Here is a 21,335-nt window from a genome sequence, read left to right as displayed (position 1 = left end):
TGCAAAATACCAAACCCCTTTAAAACAAGAACAGCCAAACAAAACAAAATACAACATGCCAATGGCCAGAGGAAAATAAAAAAGCTATTTATCCTAAAAGGAAAAAACACACAGCTCTGCAAAACAGCTCTTGCCATTCCAATTTTGAAGCTAGCAGTTAAAAATTCAGGTAATTACATACTCAAAGAAGCAGGAGGAGCATAAGTGATTGTTTTCCCCTTAATTACCATTGCAATTTGCATAGGGTTCCCATTTTTAACCCAGGAATAACTTAAAAGATATCACAGTATAAATTAGTTAATACATCAGATAACAAGCAGGCTTATTGTCAACAGAAAGAGCATACACAATGTGTAAGAAAATAAAGGAAGGGAAAAATCACAAAGACACACATTTATGAAAAGAGACACGGTAAGGAAAAAAAATGGTTTTTAAAGAAATGAATCTGAAATGCCAAGGACTGTACTAAAGTAAAAGATAAAAATATGTAAAGATCACCATTATTGCTGCATTTCATGCCAGAAGACTGGCACCCCTTTGGCTTAAGCAGCACTAAAACTGATCAAGTATTTTCCATATCAAAGATGGCAATACAATCCGGAATATTTTTTATTTTTATATTACATCTGTCAGGACTCTACATTCTACCTTTTAAAAACACTGTTATGAGGGTGAGTCTTCAGTCTATGATAAAATAACAAGAGTGTTTATAAACAGATTTCCATCTAAGTGGAGCCATTTCTACAGGACAATATTTCTACAGGACATTTAGAGCATGGCAAGGAACCAGGCATGCAAATGCTACAATAATAAAATGTTGCAGTTCATTATCCTTGTCATGTCAGATTCCAGCTAAAATATACAAACTAATTTTCCTCTAACATTTCTAGAGGTACCATGTATTTTGGATCCAGGTAACACAAACCAGTTTCTTCGAAGAAACTTTATTGCTTCAACGAAGCAGGACACATTCAAGTCTCAAGGGTAGTCACTGGAAACGTGACTTTCTCCTCAACTTCTCTTTTACTACATATTTTGCCCAGCTAAATTTGAGTAAGCTAGAAGGCTGCTGAAACACTCTTCATGAAGCACCAATGTGTAGAAATCTACAGCACAAGTTTTCAAATTATAGCCAGAAAATGTTAATGTTCCGTGGACTGTTTTTCTACTGTTTCCTGTTTTTCGATTGTTCCCTATTCCAACATCCAGACTGATTACCAGTTTACTAACCAGCATTCCCCATCAATGCTGAAAACATTTTGCAAGTTGATAATATCAGAAAGGGAAAAAAAAATACACGATTTCACCATGACCTCTTAGGCAAGATCTCAGAGATATTCTCCTGATCTCTATGCCAGCGAAGGCACACAAATTTTAAACTTAGGTGTCAAGAAAAAAGCATAAATCAAGAAATCAATAAATCCTCATACTAAGAATACGATGGAGTTCTTCAGACCTTTTCCTCTGAAATTTTGTTCTCCTCTATTGAGTTATGTCTGGCTATAATTATCTTTTTAGAGTCTGATTTGTAGCTTTTTACTAATGTTCCAAATAATTTTTTTCTTAAAACAGAGCAGTAACAATGTTCTTAAAGCATTCTGATAACTAGAAAACAGGTACTTAAAAGTATTTAATGACATGAATGTCAGAATAGCAAAATAAATGATGTGTTCAGTTTGGCTAATTGGGGCAGGGAGGTAGAGGAGCCAAACCCGCCCTTTTAAAGAACAGTAAAGGTAAGAAAACAAATGGCACAACCAATTTTACCTTCAGTGTAACATTTAGAAAAAAAAGTAAACAAAAATTAATCTTATGAGATGCTGCCTTCTGTGCTGGTTTTGGCTGTGGTAGAGTTAATTTTCTTCACAGGGGCTGGTATGTGGCTGTGTTTTGGATTTGTGCTGAACACAGGGTTGAAAATGCAGAGACGTTTTTGTTATTGCTGAGCAGGGCTTACATAGAGCCAAGGCCTTTTCTGCTTTTCGTACTGCCATGCTGGCAAGGGAGGTTGGAGGAGACAGCCGGGACAGGTGACCCAAAATGACCAAAGAGATATTCCAGACCATATAACATCCTGCTCAATATATAAAATGGGGGGAAGAAGGAGGAAGAGAGGGCACATTTGCAATGATGGTGTTTGTCTCCCAAGTAACTGGTACATGTTATGGGCCCCTGCTCTCCTGGAGATGGCTGAATACCTGCCTGCCCATGGTAAGCAGTGAATGAATTCCTTGTTTTGCTTTGGTTGTGTGTGTGGCTTTTACTTTCACTGTTCAACTGTCTTAATCCACAAGTTTTCAAGCTTTTACCATTTTGATTCTCTCCCCAATCCTGCTGGTGGTGGAGTGAGTGAGTGGCTGTGTGGGGCTTGATTGCTGGCTGGCGTGAAAGCACATCACCTGCCCAGCCATCAGTTTCTCTCTTCAGCATCAATCTCATATGTTGTCAGACAGAAAAACTTGAAATGGCACCCAGGATTATGGTAAGCAGAGGGCTTCTGCTGTCATCATTCCCAACTCTAGCAAGCCTTCAGCCTATCCAGAAGTTCGACTACATGCTATAGGAAACTGCCGGTTAGTGCTACCTGCGCAAGTGGCTCCTTGGGCCACTCCAATAGAGTAGTCCAAGACTATTTCCTGTCTGCCACGGAAAGAAGCACATTACTCAAAAATTAAAACCTCTGTATGGAACGAAAATTCAAATACTTGCAGCTCCAGCAACTCAGTTTCTCTTTTTTCCCCTCACCAAGAAGCCAATAAAATAACAAATGACAAGTTCTTTTGCATTCTTTAATGTACAGGTACCAAACATTTTAAGAGCCTGTACCTACAAAAAGTAAGTGTGAGATTCTTACCAAAGCATCTGCTACTGCCTCTTCCACGTCAGAACCTGTGTTCAGAACTCGCATAGCACTAACTGATGACGACAATCTACTCGACTGACTAATTCCAAAGCCAGTACCTGTTACAACAACACAAATAAATATAAAGAATTCAGTCAGAATAGCATCTTGGGACATTAATATCATACGCAAAAAAAAACCCAAGCAGAAGAAAAACATTTGCTTAATATTTTCAGTAAATCATGTAGTGGCTAAAATACTGGTTATTTTCATTCTGAAGTCTTAGTGGTACAGTGAAAAATAAGAGATTAAGCAGAAAACCCAATCATCCACAAATATTCTATTGCAATATTACATGGGAAAAAAACCCTACAAAACAATGGTTTTAACTGGAAGAACCTCTGCTTTTTAATTTTTTTTAATCAATGTCTTCTTCATTTTGGGTTTTTGTTTTCATTTAAAACGAAAGCAAATACAATAGAAGGGCTATTGAGACTGCTGATTAGAAAACTACATGCATAAAGAATGCTCTACAAATACTAAAGAAAAATGGAAAACTAAAAAAAGTTCTTCTGCAAGTAAAAATAAAATGATTGTTATTAAAGGAAAAAAGGGTTAACATTGGGTGAGGGTGGAGACAAAATCTAGCAACATAAACACATCTATCTGGGTTATTAAAACCACAAAACTCAAATTAATATAAATAATGCCTTCTAAAACTGAACTATGAGAATAACCAAGTGGGTGGGGAAAAAATAATCCAGGATGACTGCACAGATGACAGCAAAGTGTACTCATCCTTCACCTGTGGCCCCATAAGCATCAGGAGCGTAGAGGGCACCAGTAGATCTGGAGTGATGTCTGGAAGCTGCAATAACAGGATTATATAAAGCCTATCTATGACCGTGGAATCAAAGTGCTGCAATAGTTGCTCAGATGAACAAGAGAATATTTAAAAGATTCAGCTTAAGCACCAGAAACTGAGTATTACACAGCAGCAAAAAATCTTCAGGGAAGTTCTTTGATTATACATAACATGATTATATAGGTTTATGTACACTGGACACTTCATGCATAATTTTTTGTTTAATTTAAAAGATTAAGAGCAGGGTAAAAGCAAGTATGTTTAAATTCAAAGAAGAAAAGGTGCACAGACACACATGCAGACACCCACATTCAAACAGAACTTTTTAGGTATTTTCGATGATTATCAGTGCATACTGATACTGATACTGGTCTTCCACTGTAGAGTTAACTCAATCCTAAGTGCTCAAGTCAGAGCGAGAGCTCATGTATCAAACATTATCTGCAAAAACTGACTACTGCACGAACCCACTGTGCCAGCAGCTGACAATCCGTATACAATTGAGTTCTTGCCTATGTGGAGATAACTCAAGCTCGGTTAAAACTCACCACTATGTACAAGAAAATTAAAATCGTCCAATTATAATTATAAGTTAAAAATAAGTCAATACAATTAATAACCCCCATGCTTATTGTTTTATTTAAATAAAATGTCAAATTTAAGCACTTGTGTTAGCTACTATAGCTCATTAAGATTTTTTAAAGTTATGGAAACCGGAAACCAAAGATCTTTAAGGGTTTTTGAATAAAACTGAGTACCTCTCTCCTTATGGCACCTGTATAAAACTGTTTTTTTAGTGATTCTAAAGAAGTTGACTCACCATTGCTAGTATTTTCTTTCTTAAACCGCAAAATTTTTAAATTAAACGTTTTTAAACAATTGATCTTCTTTCTTCAGTTCACTTAATTTGGAATTTTTAATGCCACATAAATGATAATTTTAACTTGAATTCAAATGTCCACCCACAGTGGCACAAACCCCAGATATAATCTTTAATTAATTTAATAAATAACTGTAAATGCAAATATTTTAAACCTTTTGGATATGATGCCTTAAACCCCAATGGTTTCCTTATTTTTCTACCTTATAAGTTTTATAGGTAATAGAAGTAGATTTTAGAAACCCTTTCTCCGTCCTCCCCATAGTACCCCTTAGTTTATACTACATTCCTTAAGCCTCTTACCCCATTCCATACTCCCCATATCAACCCTATTCCCATATCCAGTAGAAGATGTTTAGTCTCTTAGTCAAGGCAAGCCTGTCTTGTTTGGAGAACGCTTGTATCTTGGCCTAAACCGCAGGACAGAGTCAAGGAACTGGGTGACTCTGCTCTCTGTACCCCGAAGATGAGGAAGAATGATGAAGAGGGGGTCCCAAAAAGCCCCCCGACCCAATTCCAGGGGGTGGACCAGGGGGTGGATCAGGCCAAAAGTTATAGGGTGGACACACTTGGGATTGGCCAGATATTGTTATAAATGTAACATCTCGGGCACAGCCTGGCGCGCGCGTCGTGTAACATCTATTGCCTTGGCAAAATTAAACCCTTTCTTAGCTCACCCCAGCTAACGGCTCCTAGATTTTTTTCGTAGCACCAGCTGAGCAGGCATCAGATACATAAAGTAGCATAAGTACAAATCAGGAATCAAATTAATCATCCTTTACTCTGATTAACAAAGGATATTTAAGAGTCTGACTCCAATCAAGCAACTCTGACACGGACCAAATGACATTTGGGGAAGCACACCTCTTTTAACCTAAGTGTACTCCAAAATGAGCCTAACTCCTGTAAAGATGCCAAGAAACAACACTGTGTCCCTTCCACATAAAGTTCTCTACTCCTTACATAAAGTACAGCAATGTATTTTATTATTTATTATTCATCCTGCATGAAGACGTTTAACTATGGCGTTTTATTTTCCAACTAATGCTTTGTGGAATATTTGGTTCTTTAGAAAGTATGTCTCAGCATGGAAAAGGAGACAGGACAGAGGATGTCAAAACATAGGCATCACAGCTAACAGCTTTTTAAATACAAACATAAACGGGATAAACCTTTCTATTACTTTCCATCAATGAGCCCTGAAAATTAAAGGTACAGTTAAAAATTCAAACTTCAGGCATGCAAATTGAAATGATCCTGTCCCCACATAAGTTTGAAATATGCTGGACAAGTCAAGACAGCGAAGAGAAGAACTATATTGGGTGAAACATACCTCATTCCAAAGCACATTTTCAAGAATATTCTTTGTAATGCTCAAATTGCAGAAACTGCACAAGAATTTACTTTTGCTGTTCCATTTTTTTAAAAGATGAATAAGATTTTTAAATGGACTCACAATAAGATAATTTCTTAGCTAAAATACAGAAATGACACTAGTCCGATATTTAGTATTAACTATATGTAATGAAAATGGACACTTCTATATAAATAACAAATCACTTTCTTCTCAGTAGCTCTTATCTCCTAGTTTATAACGCTGTAATGAGATGTGAGATTACATAAACACTTCATATCAATGTATACAGCAAAGCAATTATGTGGCATTTGGGTCATTTTATGCCCTGAAGGGGGATAAAACACATTTTATTTATTTGCATTTGTAAGCAAAAATTTCTGTGCTGAGAATTAGGCAATATAAATTACATTTCCCCCTGAAATCCTCTGTCAAACTGTCTCTAGCTACACAGAACTGAGTTTGCCTTATTTCATCTTTCACTTGCACCCTTGAAAACCATTAAATTTAGTATTTTTGATAGACATTAACAGCATCCCACAAGATAAAACTGGTCCAACAAAACACTGAATGACATTTGAAATCATTCAAATAAGTCACACTAGGAAGAATCCTCATTTCTTCCAAGTATAACTGTTTGGGGTTTTTTTAAAACAATGCTGGATTCCTATAAATGTTACTTTGCATTCTCTGTGCTATCAGACAATTCCACCTATTTTATTTGTATAGGTACTTGTTTTGACATCTGAATTATAAAACTGAACTACATTAATAAAAATAAAACCTCAAGTGGCATCTATCCCAGCAACACACTTCATGGTATTGGCGTAATACAGATTTCTTAAGGTAGCAAGCATTTGACCAATTATAAAATGTAAATCTGATCTTGCATGCAAGCAATTGAAATCAAGGTGTAAGGCAGCTAAAGAAGCACAAAAAGATCTGCAAAATACCTTTGTTTTGAAAAGAACAGAAGGTATGGTATAGTACAACATAGTCTTCCAGCTGTGTTTTAGTAAAAGATGCAAGTTTACTTATGGATCCTCCATAACGTCTACTTTTAGTATAATTTCCCAACTAAACAGCATCTGGGCAAACTAGCATTAGTTATTGAAACAGCTTTCATTCAATTAATCTGTACTTTCCCAATAAAACCATGGCTGACAGGAAGCATACTGTCCTAACAGACCACAACAGACGTCCAATGCTAATTAGGAGCACAGCTGGGCACCTCAGATTGAGATACAAACCAAGGATTTACTATTTTCAGACTATGTTTAACAGCTAGCATTATAAAGTCCTTAACTGTAAGCTACACTTGATCAAACAAAATAAGAAAGAAATATACTGAAGACTATTTCAGACAAAGGTAACACCAAAAAAGATTACACCAATTGTACAGGAGATAGTTTAGTATTACCAAAGAATCAAAAAAACTCCAACCCATAAGCCCAATATGTAAAAACACTTCAATCAAAATTTATTGCCAACTTCATAGTAACCTTGACAAAGTTATATGGGAGATGAGAAACTTCCCTAATCCTTAACCAACATGTTCAAGTAATTATAAGCTAATATTCTTAAGTCTCAGCGACATGACAGAAACAAGTTGACAATCTCGTAAAATCTTTTAAGTGTCAGACCAATAAGCTGAAATACTAAGCGAAAACAAAACTTTTGCTTATAGCAGCTGTAGAAACCGAATGTAACTAAGCATGTGTGAACATTAAATGTTTTTAATTCCTCTTCTCTATATAACAACAGCTGCTACTTCAATTATCACTTGTTCTACACAGACTAAAAGGAAACTTCAGAACTGTACTTTGTTGATCTACTTGTAAAGGACTTTGCTACTTGCCCTGTTCATTTTTAGAAAATGGAATGCAGTCTCAGAATACAGTTCTGTTTTAGTAGATCAGTCCCTTATCTGCACCACCACATTTACTTGCATAGTAACAAGTCAAAATTTTACTATTTTTTCACATAATACAGTTATGACAATATAGCTAAGGAGACATAATGAAGTGTATTTCTTGTATACTAAAATGATTCATTGACTAGGGAGCAATTCTGAATAATAGCTGACCCCAGCTGCTGAAGCAGGCCAAGGCAGAGGATGACAGCCACACCATGTTCTTTGCTCTGGCAGCTCAGTGAGAAATGGATTACCTAATTGCACCCAAGCAATAAGTGTTCTAATAAAAAGAGAAACATCGTTTCAAAACAGCTTTTCAAAAGCAGAAGTGCCTTTTCAGAAAAGGCATCTAGATGCTGCGTATCACACACCTTTCTAAACTTGGTACTTAAGATAAGACTAACACTAGCAAAGCATTTATTTTTCAAGTGTGCAACCCATTCACACATTGGTCAATTCTCCATTGAAGTAAGTGGGGAAGAGAGCCAAAGGAAGGGAAAACACAGTGTCCAGCTACAAGCTAAATGAAGGAGGCATGGATTCGTTAGGAGCACATAACGAAGGGCAAGGACAGCCATGCACAACAAGGGGCTCCAAGTACTTACCAAGGGGTGGGAAAGAGCGGACAGGGCTTGTGTCCCTGCTACTTTCACGGCTGGCCTCCCGACTGCACCCCTGACTCACACTAGGCCGAGGAATGCGGCTGCCTCGTGCTAGTATGATTCAGGGTACAGACAAACAGAAGCACAGAAGGGAGAAGACATAAGAAAAGTTGCAGTTTTAATGCAATTCTGTTTTGCAGTAAGATCACAGACGAATTTCTAAGAAACGACATTGACGATTGTGGCGTTTTATAAGTCATAACCTTTCCTACAGACTTTCCTGATTGTGCTGGATTACTCTAAGCGTAGCCACTTCAATGAAATTACTTCTTTGCACAGCATAAAATGGGAATTTACCAACTCTTTACACAATGGTTGAAAGACCTTTCGGAAAGGATGGAGAGAAAACAAAAAACATTTGAGTATCGATTCAGAATTTGGGCTCAAGAACAAGTTAATCAACAGAAACGCAAACAAAGGAACTCAAAGCTTTCTGAAAGGAGGAAAATAAAAAATTAATGCAACTAACATAAAAATCAAAAGTACAAAACAAAGAACAGCAGCAATACCATTAAAAACGACTGATACTTTTCAATAATATTGTTTGCAATAAAGTGTAATCAGATTATACTGTGAGATTTAAGACATATAACATTCATTTTAGTAACAGCAGTATACACATGCACGCACACATACGCAAAAGACACACAGTAATGAAGAAAATATTTTGAATATGTTATCACACTTTAATTCAATGGATGTGGGTATTTTGAGGGTGGTGAAAAAAGTGAAAGAAGGAGAAAAGGGAGGTGAGGTAAGGATCTACTGCATTCTGACAGCAAAAAATTAAAGTTTCAGCTTCAATTTAAAACTGCCTTGTATATCAAAGACTAGCCTCACAGAACGGCCACATTTTAGATTATCAGTATATATCAGAATATATTCTATTTTTTTCATCCACTTATAACTATACAAGCTGTAGATATCCCTCCCAGCACTTAGCTATAAAGAAAACAAGAGTTATTTGGTGATTCTTACCTACTGACAGCCTAGAAGGACTAGCTTCTCTACTGCATCCCTGACTTCGTGGGATTTTGCTTCGCTTTTGTGCAGCTGAAGGGTTCACCAATACTCTCTGAACTCCCGTGTTCATAGTGGAAAGTGTGGTTGTTGTCAAAACTCTTCCAGGAGACCCAGATCTACTGCCAGCTGAAGATAAAATGAATAAATATAAGTAACAGCGTAAAAGATAAACAATCATGGTTAAAAAGAAAATAATGCTTAAAGTTAGTAGGAAAGTGGTGGTACATTGAAATGATGAGGAAAACTTTACAAGGTAAAAATATGAAATAGAATGCCTTGGTCCAAGTTCTTCCAGTGCTACATACAAGGTTGTTAAAATTATCAATGCAAGGAAGCACCTGACATGGTATTTAGCACTAGATAACCTCAAGAAACCATAAATAATATTTCTGGACTTCATCAAGAGTTCCACTGTCCCTAAAACAAACACTGCTGTGTTCCTATTTTTTTAAGTTATGTGGTCTCACTAATCACATTTTCTACTAAAAAAAAGAAAAAATTAACCTGTTAGAAAGCTAAAGGGAGCAATTTTAAACTAGGTTATTTCATCACTATCCCAGTTCTTCCAATGCAACCAATGTTATAATACAATAACATTAGTTTCCTAACATTTAAACTCTTCTCCCTTGCTTTTAATAGCATGGGGTCTTCAAGCACTATTCATTGAAGTTAAATAAAACATCACTGAAGGCAATTCAAACACTTATGTTCATTTCTGTGGTGGTTACCGCACTAATTAGAGAAAATCTTCAATTAGTTTTAAACAAGCTAAAAAATTGGTCAAGACATGTTTAAGTGTCTCATACTTTTGTTAATCAAAACTGTACATTACAAAGTGCTATAAATGTCCATGATACTGTCCATGGCTACCAGAAACTGGGGTCACTGATCCCTAATTTTGATATTTCAGTTACAGAACATTAAAATTCTAAGTCATAACAAAGAATTCATTCTTCTCTAGCTATAACTGATTCATGCCATCAGCTGATATAAATATATAATTTCCAGCTGCAGAATTCAAGAAATCTGACCAAATAAAAAGCAAAACAGAATTTCAACCAAAGATTAATTACATACTGATTTGAACCCCTCCTTAATCTTTAAAAAATAATCAGGTAACTGTATGACCACAGCGATGCTATCAGATTAACAGAGTTAACATGCAACATCTGGAGTGAGTTTCATGGGTTACTTCTTATGAGGCATATTTAAAAAAAGACACAAGTTGACTAAAGCTTGACTATATGGGAAAAGAAACAAATCCCAAACAAAATAAAATATATGCTGAGTGGAAGGGAGAAATCTAAAACAATGTACCATGCATATACTTTCAGATTCATTGTTTGAATTCAAACTTGAAATGATTATTTAGTAAAATCCCTTTTCCAAACTATGGACCTATTCAGCAGAAATGATAAATAAAATATGACACAGCCTGGAAAAAAACAAGCACAACTTCTACAGCAACAAAAGAATAAGCAAAGCTATAAAATTGCTGCAAAAATTAAGGGTTTGGAAGTTTCTTCATATCAGGGTACTTCAACTTAGACCTGATATTACTATGCCTTCTTCCTGTTTTCTATTTCTAAAACAATAAAAACATTGTAAAAGTTTTCAGTGTGCCAGAGAGTTGTAGGAGATTTTCTTCAAGGTCAGAAACCTGAAAAAACTCTTCTCAGAATATACAGAAGAAATGCAACCTCTCATTCTAATACTTTATCTTTCTACAGCCAGACCTGCAAAGTGTACCACTGTAGTGTAAATAAACCAAATGAAGCTTAATATCCTGAAAACATTATGCTAATAACAGCATTGGTATACTCTTGTCAGCACTACTACCAGTAGTACATCTAAGTGAACTGAATGATGAAAGAAAGATTACTAAGGCAGTATTCCAAAATGACAAACCCTTCCCATCTCTACCGCTTTCTACATAAGGATTACATCCAATTAGTCATGTGCAGCATAAGGAAAAAAGCGAGCCAGAATTTCTGCTGAATAGGCTCCTTAAATGAGATATGTCAAACAGGTGATCAAACAATGATGTATACACAAATTCTGTAGACTCTTACCACCAATGGGGTTAGCAGACTGTGATCCTGAACAAGTGTAAAGGCAGGATTAGGGTAGGGATTTATAATCCATGAAGAGGGAGGGAGGAGAGCAGATTAAAAAATGGATGGCAAATGGAAATAAGAAAGCTTTAATCATTTCACACAGGAAAAAAAGCCACAAGGGGGTTATGCTAAAGCAGTGCTTTTAAGTAGCCTCCACAATTGAAGAATTAAACTTAGATGCTATGTACAAAGCAGATGAAGCAAAGCTGCACAAGGAAATTACAATTCTTCAGCTTTCTAATCAACAACTCGGTAACACTGAAGAATTAAATTTCAATTAAACATGAAACTGTAGCCTGCATATTACTTAAAAAGAATATTACATTGCCAAAAAGGCTCAAAAAGCTCAATAGCTGAACAGAAATTACACACAAGATCAAAACTTTTTTTTTTGAGACACAACAGTAAAGGAACTGAGCTGCAAGTGCGGTGGATGATCAAAAAAAAAAACCAAACTCACAATGGCACAACTGAAAAGACTTGCATAGAATTTTAGGGCTTCCTCTTTAAAATGAATCTGGAGTATAAAAGTAAGAATTTGTTTCCATTCAGAAATTCTCTGAATGAAGACAGTAATGCAATTTTAGAACACCGTGTTGAATTACCCGACAACCAAACAGGAAAGGAGAGGAAAAAAATGTAACCATTTTTTTCCATAGATAAGAATAAAATAATGAGACATTTACGTTATGATAATTTAAAAATAGAAGAGAAAGAGTAAAGGGCTTTTGAAAGCCTACAAAGGTATTTTTTTAAAGTCATTCAAATTTGCAAGTCTTTCATAAAATGATCTTTGAACAAAAGATAGCTGTAACCCAAAAATTAACAAAAGCATCTGTGCTACAGTGATTTTTAAAAAATAGAAGCTTAAATCTAATATGAAGCTATTCTCTCATTATATAAGCTGGGGAACTAAAACAATCCCCTGTATGGAAACATCAAGCATCACTCTTCACACAATGCTGTGAAAATTTTCAGTCACATAAAGAAGCATCACCCAAATAGTTGGCATACAGTGCCTGAGAATTCTCCTTCGCCTGTCCATTTGTATTTGCCCTGTTTATCTTCCTTAAAACATCTCAGAATTCTTGTTCTCCCCCACTGACAGGTTATAGTGAAGCTATTTGAGGCAATCGGTTCTGAACAGAAGTAGTAATAAAAGGCTGTAAAGATGCATTCATGCATTTAATTTTCATACATCATCACACGTAGTCAGATCTACTTATCTCAATATCAATTTAACTTAACTCTTTAGACATTAATACTGTGCAAAAATGAATTCTCTTGGGAAAAAAACTCTGTCATTATTAGTAAAGAAGCTGAATAGGCTTCAATTTGTTTCTCTGAATATATAGTTTAGTTAATAATTATATGACAATGATCATCACTAAAGTCTTATCCTGCTACCTAAATTTAACCCCTCCCCAAGACATTTATCAAACATGTTCACTTTTTAATTTGAATAGATTTGGTATATTCTTAAGAAGGTATTTTTAAAAAGGTTAATTCAGAACTTTCCTAGTGCTAATGAATAAAAAAGTGTTATAGACACTGCTTATAGTTTTTCATAGAGGGGGAAAAAGTGATTTGATGGAACTGCTACCTTCCCTCCCTTTTAAATTATTAATTCACTTATTCTTTGATTATGATATAGTGTAGGCATCTTAACACTGAATATGTAAAACAAGTTTTGCACAACTTTTGTTACAGCCAATAACTAGACTTATTTTCAAGCTCTCATCTCACATACACTTGTGGGATTAGAGCCCTGTCAAAGCTCTTAAGGGAACTCCTCTTATTGGATCTTATTATATTTATCTGTTCACAGTGTTTTAAAGCTTTACTTCACAAAACCTGCAAGCCCTGAATCAGGTTTGATCCAACTGTACTTGTTGGAAAATAAAGTAATGCAAAACTGAATGGCAAGTACTCTAATAGGAAAAAAAACACAAAAAATCCCAAACTCTTCTATCTGCTTTTTTAACTTCTAAAGTCATTCTATTTATAATAAATGCAGTCATTGCTACGAAGACAAATGTTTCTGCCATTAAACACATTATTAAGGTGTGTTATTAAAAGAAAGTGGATATGGTTAGCGATAGCAAAATAATTGTATTGGAGATTTCCAACCCAGTAAAATTTACTGGGTTTAGAACTTGACAAATTACAGGATTGGTAGTTTATTTTAATTTTATTGTTAATTTGTCTTTCTTTCATTAATTTCATAGCATTTCACTTAATTATACAAAGATAAAAATCTGAAAATGCTACAGAGCTTAGTCAGAAAATGTCTGTTGGAGACATCAGATCTGTGGACAAATTGCTGTAGGTCAGCCAGTGCCAAAGAATGTGAGGTAATCAGGTCTTTTTAATTACTGACAGAGCGCTTGGCTAGATGCGAAATGTCGCATCTGCTTTGGTTACTAAACACACATAGAAAATTACTGTGGATTAGCTGACACACATTAAATCGGTTGTTTTAACCCTTTGACTCAATATAAGCGAAGTAACTGATTGTAAAGTAAAGGTTTAGTATTCTGAAATAAAGGTAACAGCTGTGGTAAAAAAAATAAAAATTGCTAGGGCAGTGCCTAGCTTCAAGTGAAAATGGGTATTTCTGGATAAAATGTAGACTTATTTAAAAATGAAAAATTAGGTTTTGCAGGTAACGTTGAGGACACCATTCAGCCTACATATTCTGCTACATTACTTGTCCATGTGTCATATCTAAGTTTACTGGTCTTTTGTGTTGGGGAGGTCAGAAAAGGGGGGGAAAAGAATGTTGAGAAGTTATAATTGAAGACAGAATTTAACAGTATATTTCACTTCCTGTTACATTATCTAATTTAATTGGCAAACTAAGACCCAACCTAGTATTATGTCCAGAGAAAAACAACATGAATTAGGAAAGCATGCAAATACCACTGACCCAAAACACTGAAAAAAATACCTTCATTTTGGTCTGGCGATGATGAACCTAAGGCACAGAACAACAACTCAGTATGTAGCTTTTCTTTTTAAAATTAACTTTGACTGTAGCCATTGGTCAACGAATATATGCTTAAGTATTTGGCCTCTTTATCAGGTATAGCTGACAAATAGAAAATACATACGCTGAGATTGTGACACCACTTTGGTTCTACTCCGTCCTCTGGAATCTGTTTTAGAATTTCCAATACCAACAGAAGGGGTGGAAAGCTTTGTTCGTACACGACCTATAAAGGAAAAATGGCATTAAATCAGTTTTTCACAGTCATGTAGGAAGCAAAGCAACAGCAGCATGTACTAATATTTTATTTTCTTCAGATAAAATAAGCGCAATGTTACTCAATTGGTGAAAATTCACTTGGGATAATTAGTAGAAATTTGAACACCTTGAAGGATTTAATAGTTAATACTTCTCCTCTCATGCTACATGTTCCAGTAAACATTATCCCTTTACCACCCTGATCTAGCTAGCTAGTTCTTTCTTCCTACAAAAATAGGCTGATTACATTAAAAAAAAGGGAAGTTTATTAAATACTATAGGCAATGCAAACACTAATGTGGCTCTATCAGGTACAGTCTTCTCATGATTACTTGTGGTTGTAACTCTACTTTTGCTGTCATAAAACTACAGGAATTATGTTGACCCTTTTCGAATTGAATTCTGAGTTTTCTTCCTAACTTCACTCCTCTTTTTAGAATCTGAATATTAGCTTTTCTATTACTGAAGATTCTACTGTTTTCCTGGCCATGGTCACATAGAGTCCTAAAGGATTTACCAAACCTTTTACAGCATTTTGCAAAGACTAAGTACATTTCAGTACTTCTCAGCAACAACATGATACAAAGAAATACTACTCTCCTAAACAGATAAAAGAACCAAGGAAGACACAGGTTAATCTGAGTATCTAGAAATAAAACAATAGATTCACTTCTCTCTTGAATGCCAAACCCTCCTGGGTTTGGGTTAAACCTTTCTGCATTGTTAGTCACGTTCCTCAAATCATTCAGCATATACAATGGAATTACAAAAGAAGAAAGACCCCAGTTGATGAATTCACAGAAGAAAACAGTGGAGTTGTGTACCACATTTCCTAAGCCAACCTCTCAAACAACAGAAAAATGAAATCAAAACCAAACCCATGTTAACTGTAATTCTTTTAAGTTGCAAGAACAAAATCCCAGAAGTCTGTACAGGGTGGATCTAGCTCAACAAGTAGTCCACTTTTAAACCCAGCATAATTACAATATTTTCTAGACCTGCAGAGTCAATATTGGACTCAGAAAAATTAAGTACACAGACTATTATTTATTTCTAGCCTCTTTAGGCTTTCCACAGCAGAATTTGGAGACCAACCAAGTTAATATTATTCATCCAAGTAGAGGGAATAGCCATAGATGAGAGTCTATAAGAAGAGAATCAGGATAAAGGAGGTTATTCACTAAGCTATTAGAAAACAATACACCAGCAATAATGGTTAAATTGACTAGTCCAAACTCTACTAGTTATCCCCGTGCAATGGTAATGTTTTCCCACTGAGTGCTGTGAGGCTGCAAGGCATGTAACTGCATTGAGAACTTGGCCCAAAAATGTAGGAATACAGAGTGCCACTATTTCAATAGTATGTTAAATTATCACTTGGAACCTGGTTCAATTTTATCAATGTAAAATAAACCAGTTTGTGTCTGTGAGGCAAATGAACTGTTAACTCATTTGGAGTCTCTATACTCCATTCACTAATGACAGGTTTAACTGTTAATAGCATACTGAAAATTAGCTCCCAAGTCTCGAAGAGATGAAGAATAGTAGCACCTGCTTCCCAGAGCATGAACACATTTGATGAAATAGTCTGAGACAAGATTTGCTTTAAAAAAACAAATGCAAAATTATAAAGCCCCTACATTTTGACACCAGAAATGTTAAGCAATGAGACTTAGACTGCAGATGAAAATTACTTGAGAATTAAAAAAAAAGCAAAAGAATTTTAAAAATACTACATGACAACCAAGTATTAGATGCATAAGCTGTCTGTTATGAACCTCCACAAAGCCCCAGAAAGACCATATTCTACTTTTAAAGCTTAATTTGTATCAATGAAAATATGAAGCTGAAAATATTAGCTAGTCTAACAAAATATTTTCTTACCATCTTCAGAAGCTGTTCCTAAACAGGAAAAATAATAAAATACATGATATTCCAAACAATACTGTGTCTCTCAAATTCCTTTTTGAGATTTATCAGAGGAATCTTGACAAATTTTAATCAAGTCAAGATAATTAAAGCTTTTGTGTTGTAACTCCATAATTGAACGGAAGCAAAATTATCAAGAAACATCCACACTACACTGTCAGGGATTTACAAGAACACTATGCACAGTACTGCCTTCCAAACTTGTTACAAAACCACACACAAAAACAATCAATAGAAAAAAATTACATTTATGAGATAAGTCAACAAAATGACACAACAGATCAAAACAGATAATAAAAATACAGAGTGTAAGCTCTTCTGAAAATATAAAAAATACTATTATACATAGCCTCAGAGAAAAACACAAAAGACAGTGTTTTCCACACTGGACAGTGATAATTTGATAGGAAATGCCAGCCAGGAGGATTTCTCTGAATTAAGTCCATGATTATTTGGAAGATGCACAAAATCAAGTTTTGCTCAGAGAATTGAAAGGAATATAAGTTTACTGAAACCAGAAAACACTTGAACAAGTATGCCAACCTTGACAAGGCTTGATTTTGACAAAAGGAGGGTCAGATAGGTCTTTTTCCTGACATCAGTACCTGGGAATTGATGGCAAGCTGCCTAATCGGCAGTCCTTCCCTTCTCTAAGTTACTTTGAAACAAATCTCATTATGGAATAAAATATACATAAAAATATTAAATGCCCCGCAAAAAATCAGAGAGTACTTCAGTTTTTGTTTTCACACTCTGCTATTTCTGCCTTGCAAGAAAATACAATGATGAAAACAGCTGTTAGTGTCTTTGGCTAGCCTAAACTTAACTTTCTCAGCAAATCTGGCTATGGCTTTCTCAAGTTACAGTATCGTCAAGGCAGTATTTTTTAAAAAATCCCTCTAAAAAATTAGTTCAGTGTAAATGTCAGTGCTTCTTCACAAAAATCAGTTACAGTAATACGTATGAAGGAGTGCCTCAAAGTTTTCCAGATCAAATTTGCTGATTTGTTAAAAAAAAAAAAAAAAAGCCAAAAAACTGCACAGCCAAACCCCCAAACCCTGAACTACCCCTCCAAATCCAACATTATTCCAGAGCTGGATCTTGAAAGGCAGATTTTATGTAACACCTAAGTCAGGCTAACAGATAGCTGTTCCTAAAAGGGGTGGTTCTGTTTCTCCTTCCTCATGACCCTTGTGCTACCACACAAGGGTGGCTAAAGGCTTACTAGTAGCTCCAAAAGCTAAATAATAGAACGCTATACAGTTTTATGAAATCAGTTTTATGGAGTTTGTTCACCTACAGTGACTGATAATGGAATATTACAAGGCACTAATGAAAGAAGTAATAAAAACACGTCGACAAGGTTAGTGGGAAAAGGAAAAATTATTAGTTCCTCCGGGTGGTGGGTTAGATCAGAACAGCTATATCCAACAACTACAGCTGGAGAACAAAGTTGTGTTCATTCCATCTTGCACACCATATCTACAGATACCCTTTAGAAAACAAACCCCCCTGTTACTCTGATCAATTGTATAGCATTTCCCCTACTACTTTTAAATAGATATATGTGCAAAATCATGAGCTGTGGCTACTAAAGAAGAAGCCTGCACACATGGTCCTAAGGTGCTGGTGACAACGTGCAAAAGCTCAAGATTAAGTGTTTAGCACAAACAGTTATAAATAAATCCTACTACATGCAACATAAGGAAATACGATGCAGAATTAAGTGATAGAGACACTATTCCCCTGTAAACCCCTTCTCATTTTATTGAAGTAGGCTTGCCAGCTTCAATGCTCAAAAATGGCTCAAATTCTTTCAAAAAACATCTGTGCTTTAAAATGATTCAGCATTCTGGGTTTTAGAGATCTACCTTCTTACTGTTTTCATTTCTATGAAAAATATCACCTGCTTTGCTTCCAGTAAACTACTCATTCTTCAAAACGTGCACCTATTAATACTGTTAATAAACACAAATTACGAAGTAAGCAGCAAACTAGTGTTTGCACAAACTTTTAAAGTGCTTGTTAAGTGTTCCCAAGCAATAAATTAGAACTAGAACCTTTGGGCATCCTGGGACTCTGAGCATCAGCTCAGAAGCTGGTGAGGCATTATAATAATGGCCCATCTTCGCGAACGAAGATTTGGGGAAAGGTCTTTTTACCTTTCCAGCCTGCGCAATGGATTTTTTAGGTGAGACACAGCCTGCGCTGAACTGAGCCCACCCTTTAATCCTAAGGTTCATCTGCCGGGGCCAAGCAAGCTTGGACAATGGCAGTGAGGTCCTCAGGACGTAGGTTTGTTTAGAGTGTCCTTCTCATAGATGGATGGCCACACAGGGCTAACGGGTTCCATCTGCCCGGGAGGGACTGGGAATTGAACCCGTGGTCGCAGCAGTGAAAGTCCTGCACGCTTATTGAGGCATTATATGTGAAGCACTATATGTGAAGCATTATTTGCTCACACCTGAAACAGAAAACTGCTATGAGAAGCCTGATTCTCAACTGCTTTGCAGTCGCTCTATGTGTTTATAATAAGATGAAATAAGAAAAAGTAAGTGCTAAAACTTAGGTGGAGGACTTGGTAACCTATTTAACAGGTAGGTCTTCACAAATGATTCTTTAATTGAATTACATTGTATTACAGGATTTACAAGCACTTAAAATTATATAGGTAGATTTTTACAGAGAAGAGTTTAGTAGTATTTTTTTTAATCCTCAATTATGTGGTCAAACACCTTTTCTCCCAGTGCTGTTATGCCAAGTAAAAAAAATTGACTTTACATGTTGAACTATGAAACATGCTGGAACTAGACTAGTTAAAAAGCAGCATGTATTGATTACAGAATTGCTCTGTAGTTAATTGAGCTTCTTTCAAAAAATAGGAGTAATGCCCAATTTCTGATAAAGTTTCTGTTGCTGTACAGATCAAACATTCACAACACTGACAAATACAGCAATAACACATACAGTGAGACATCAAGATTACATAGAGGTTAATGAAAACAGCATAGAAATTTGTTAATGAACAGACAAATATATTAAACATCAATACTTTTACATATAAGACACTTTATTAAATATTTAATAGAATTAGAGGACAGACTAAACAATTTCTTACCATCCATCTTGTCAGAAGTATCCTCTTTGTTGAAAAAGCAGGCAAAGAAACATGGAAAACTTAGTGTGTTAGAATAAAGGTGTTCACAGCAGAGTCATAAAACATTAAATAAGGAAAATACATTAATATTAAATACAGCAGACATGTTTATCTAATTCATGCATGTATAAGCTAACTTAAGTAAAGTTGGTTTCTCTCAGTCCGAGGTACAAAATTACAAAATAGGGTAAAAGTACCTTGGAGAGGGATATTGAATCTCTCTGTATTACCTAGATTTGAGAAAACCCTTACAATAAAACATTTAGAAATGCTTTCATGCTTGGTGTAAACAGTTACTGAAGCATCAGTACATATTTATATCATTATTGACAATATTTATATTTCTTATGAAATTTGCTACTGAGCATGAAGTCCCACCTGGGGTAAGGGACAGGAGGGAAAAAAATACCACAGTTAAGACAGAGGACAAGTGGGAGAAAGTTTCACTCTGGTTTAAAAGCATTAAATATTTACCAGTTCAGCTGGAAGGTAATGCATAAATATTCTGACAGTTAACAATCAAAATTAAAATATTTAGCATGAGACATATATAATTACAACTCAAGCCTCCTCCTCAACAAGGACATTAATACTTAAGGACGTCCGAGACAGCCAACATTTAAAATAACTAGAGAATGTCCTCCTGCTTCTAGAATAGTCTTTTAAAAAATCATAAGCAAGAGTTCTTCTATTAATAATAAAAAGGGAAGGGATGGTTGGAGATAATTATAGATTACTATGCTCATAAACTTGTGGCCCTCTGAGGCTTTGAATTTGGTAGCTGTTTAAGCAAAAGGTGGATGTTTCTCTGCAAGTAAGGGTGAAAATAATTCCAACCCTAGGAGACAATGTTTTTTATTTTGGTACTAACTGCAACACCTGAGAGATGTGGAAAGCATCATGGAAATACAGTAACATTTTCCAGACCTTTTGTCAGCATTATCTTGAAAATTCTGTCATTTAACTTCACATATTTGGGATAGTACAAACAAGAACAGAGGCGAGAAGTTTACAAATTAGCCCATCTTTTGAAATGTGGCACTTGCTTGGATTCACACTCCATTCATTTTAAGGTTACCTTTTGACAACTAGGAATAAACAATATTTTGAAGTGGATTCCATGTTCTATCCACAGTCAAACAAACAACAGTCACACTCTGTACATGGGGAAGAGTGGACAGATATGTGCCATTTAAACTACCTCATCACAATGCAAAAACTGTTAGGAGACTTGGCCAAGATCGGTGAAGCAGTACTGCTTCTGTGACCGCAAACAAACCTTGTTCTCCTTGGCTACTGCTGCCCCTACACTGTCTGCTCTAGGATTTGACTTTACTAGACACT

At 35.6% G+C, this 21,335-nt stretch overlaps 1 protein-coding gene across 38 annotated transcripts in view; it reads right to left on the bottom strand.

Moving 5' to 3' along the window:
* The window catches only part of CLASP2 (cytoplasmic linker associated protein 2), a 155,205-nt gene that overhangs the window by 33,101 nt on the left and 100,769 nt on the right, over positions 1–21,335 (bottom strand). For 13 of the 38 annotated variants that reach the window (XM_027675745.1, XM_027675728.1, XM_027675727.1 and 10 more), the window contains 9 exons: positions 19,953–19,976; positions 16,790–16,807; positions 14,772–14,873; positions 14,609–14,635; positions 11,614–11,640; positions 9,497–9,667; positions 8,462–8,569; positions 3,648–3,710; positions 2,855–2,961 (listed from right to left, as the gene is read on the bottom strand). In XM_027675745.1, the coding sequence (XP_027531546.1) occupies positions 2,855–2,961; positions 3,648–3,710; positions 8,462–8,569; positions 9,497–9,667; positions 11,614–11,640; positions 14,609–14,635; positions 14,772–14,873; positions 16,790–16,807; positions 19,953–19,976 (647 nt within the window). The remainder of the gene's footprint in view (positions 1–2,854; positions 2,962–3,647; positions 3,711–8,461; positions 8,570–9,496; positions 9,668–11,613; positions 11,641–14,608; positions 14,636–14,771; positions 14,874–16,789; positions 16,808–19,952; positions 19,977–21,335) is intronic. The other 25 variants (XM_027675735.1, XM_027675737.1, XM_027675738.1 and 22 more) reach the window with 11 other exon arrangements.

The sequence above is a fragment of the Neopelma chrysocephalum genome, unplaced genomic scaffold (assembly GCF_003984885.1).
Source record: "Neopelma chrysocephalum unplaced genomic scaffold, ASM398488v2 Primary Assembly neopelma1_26, whole genome shotgun sequence".
NCBI lineage: Eukaryota > Metazoa > Chordata > Aves > Passeriformes > Pipridae > Neopelma > Neopelma chrysocephalum.
The sequence above is the reverse complement of the archived record's forward strand: the minus strand, read 5'-3'. Positions and strand labels throughout refer to the sequence as shown.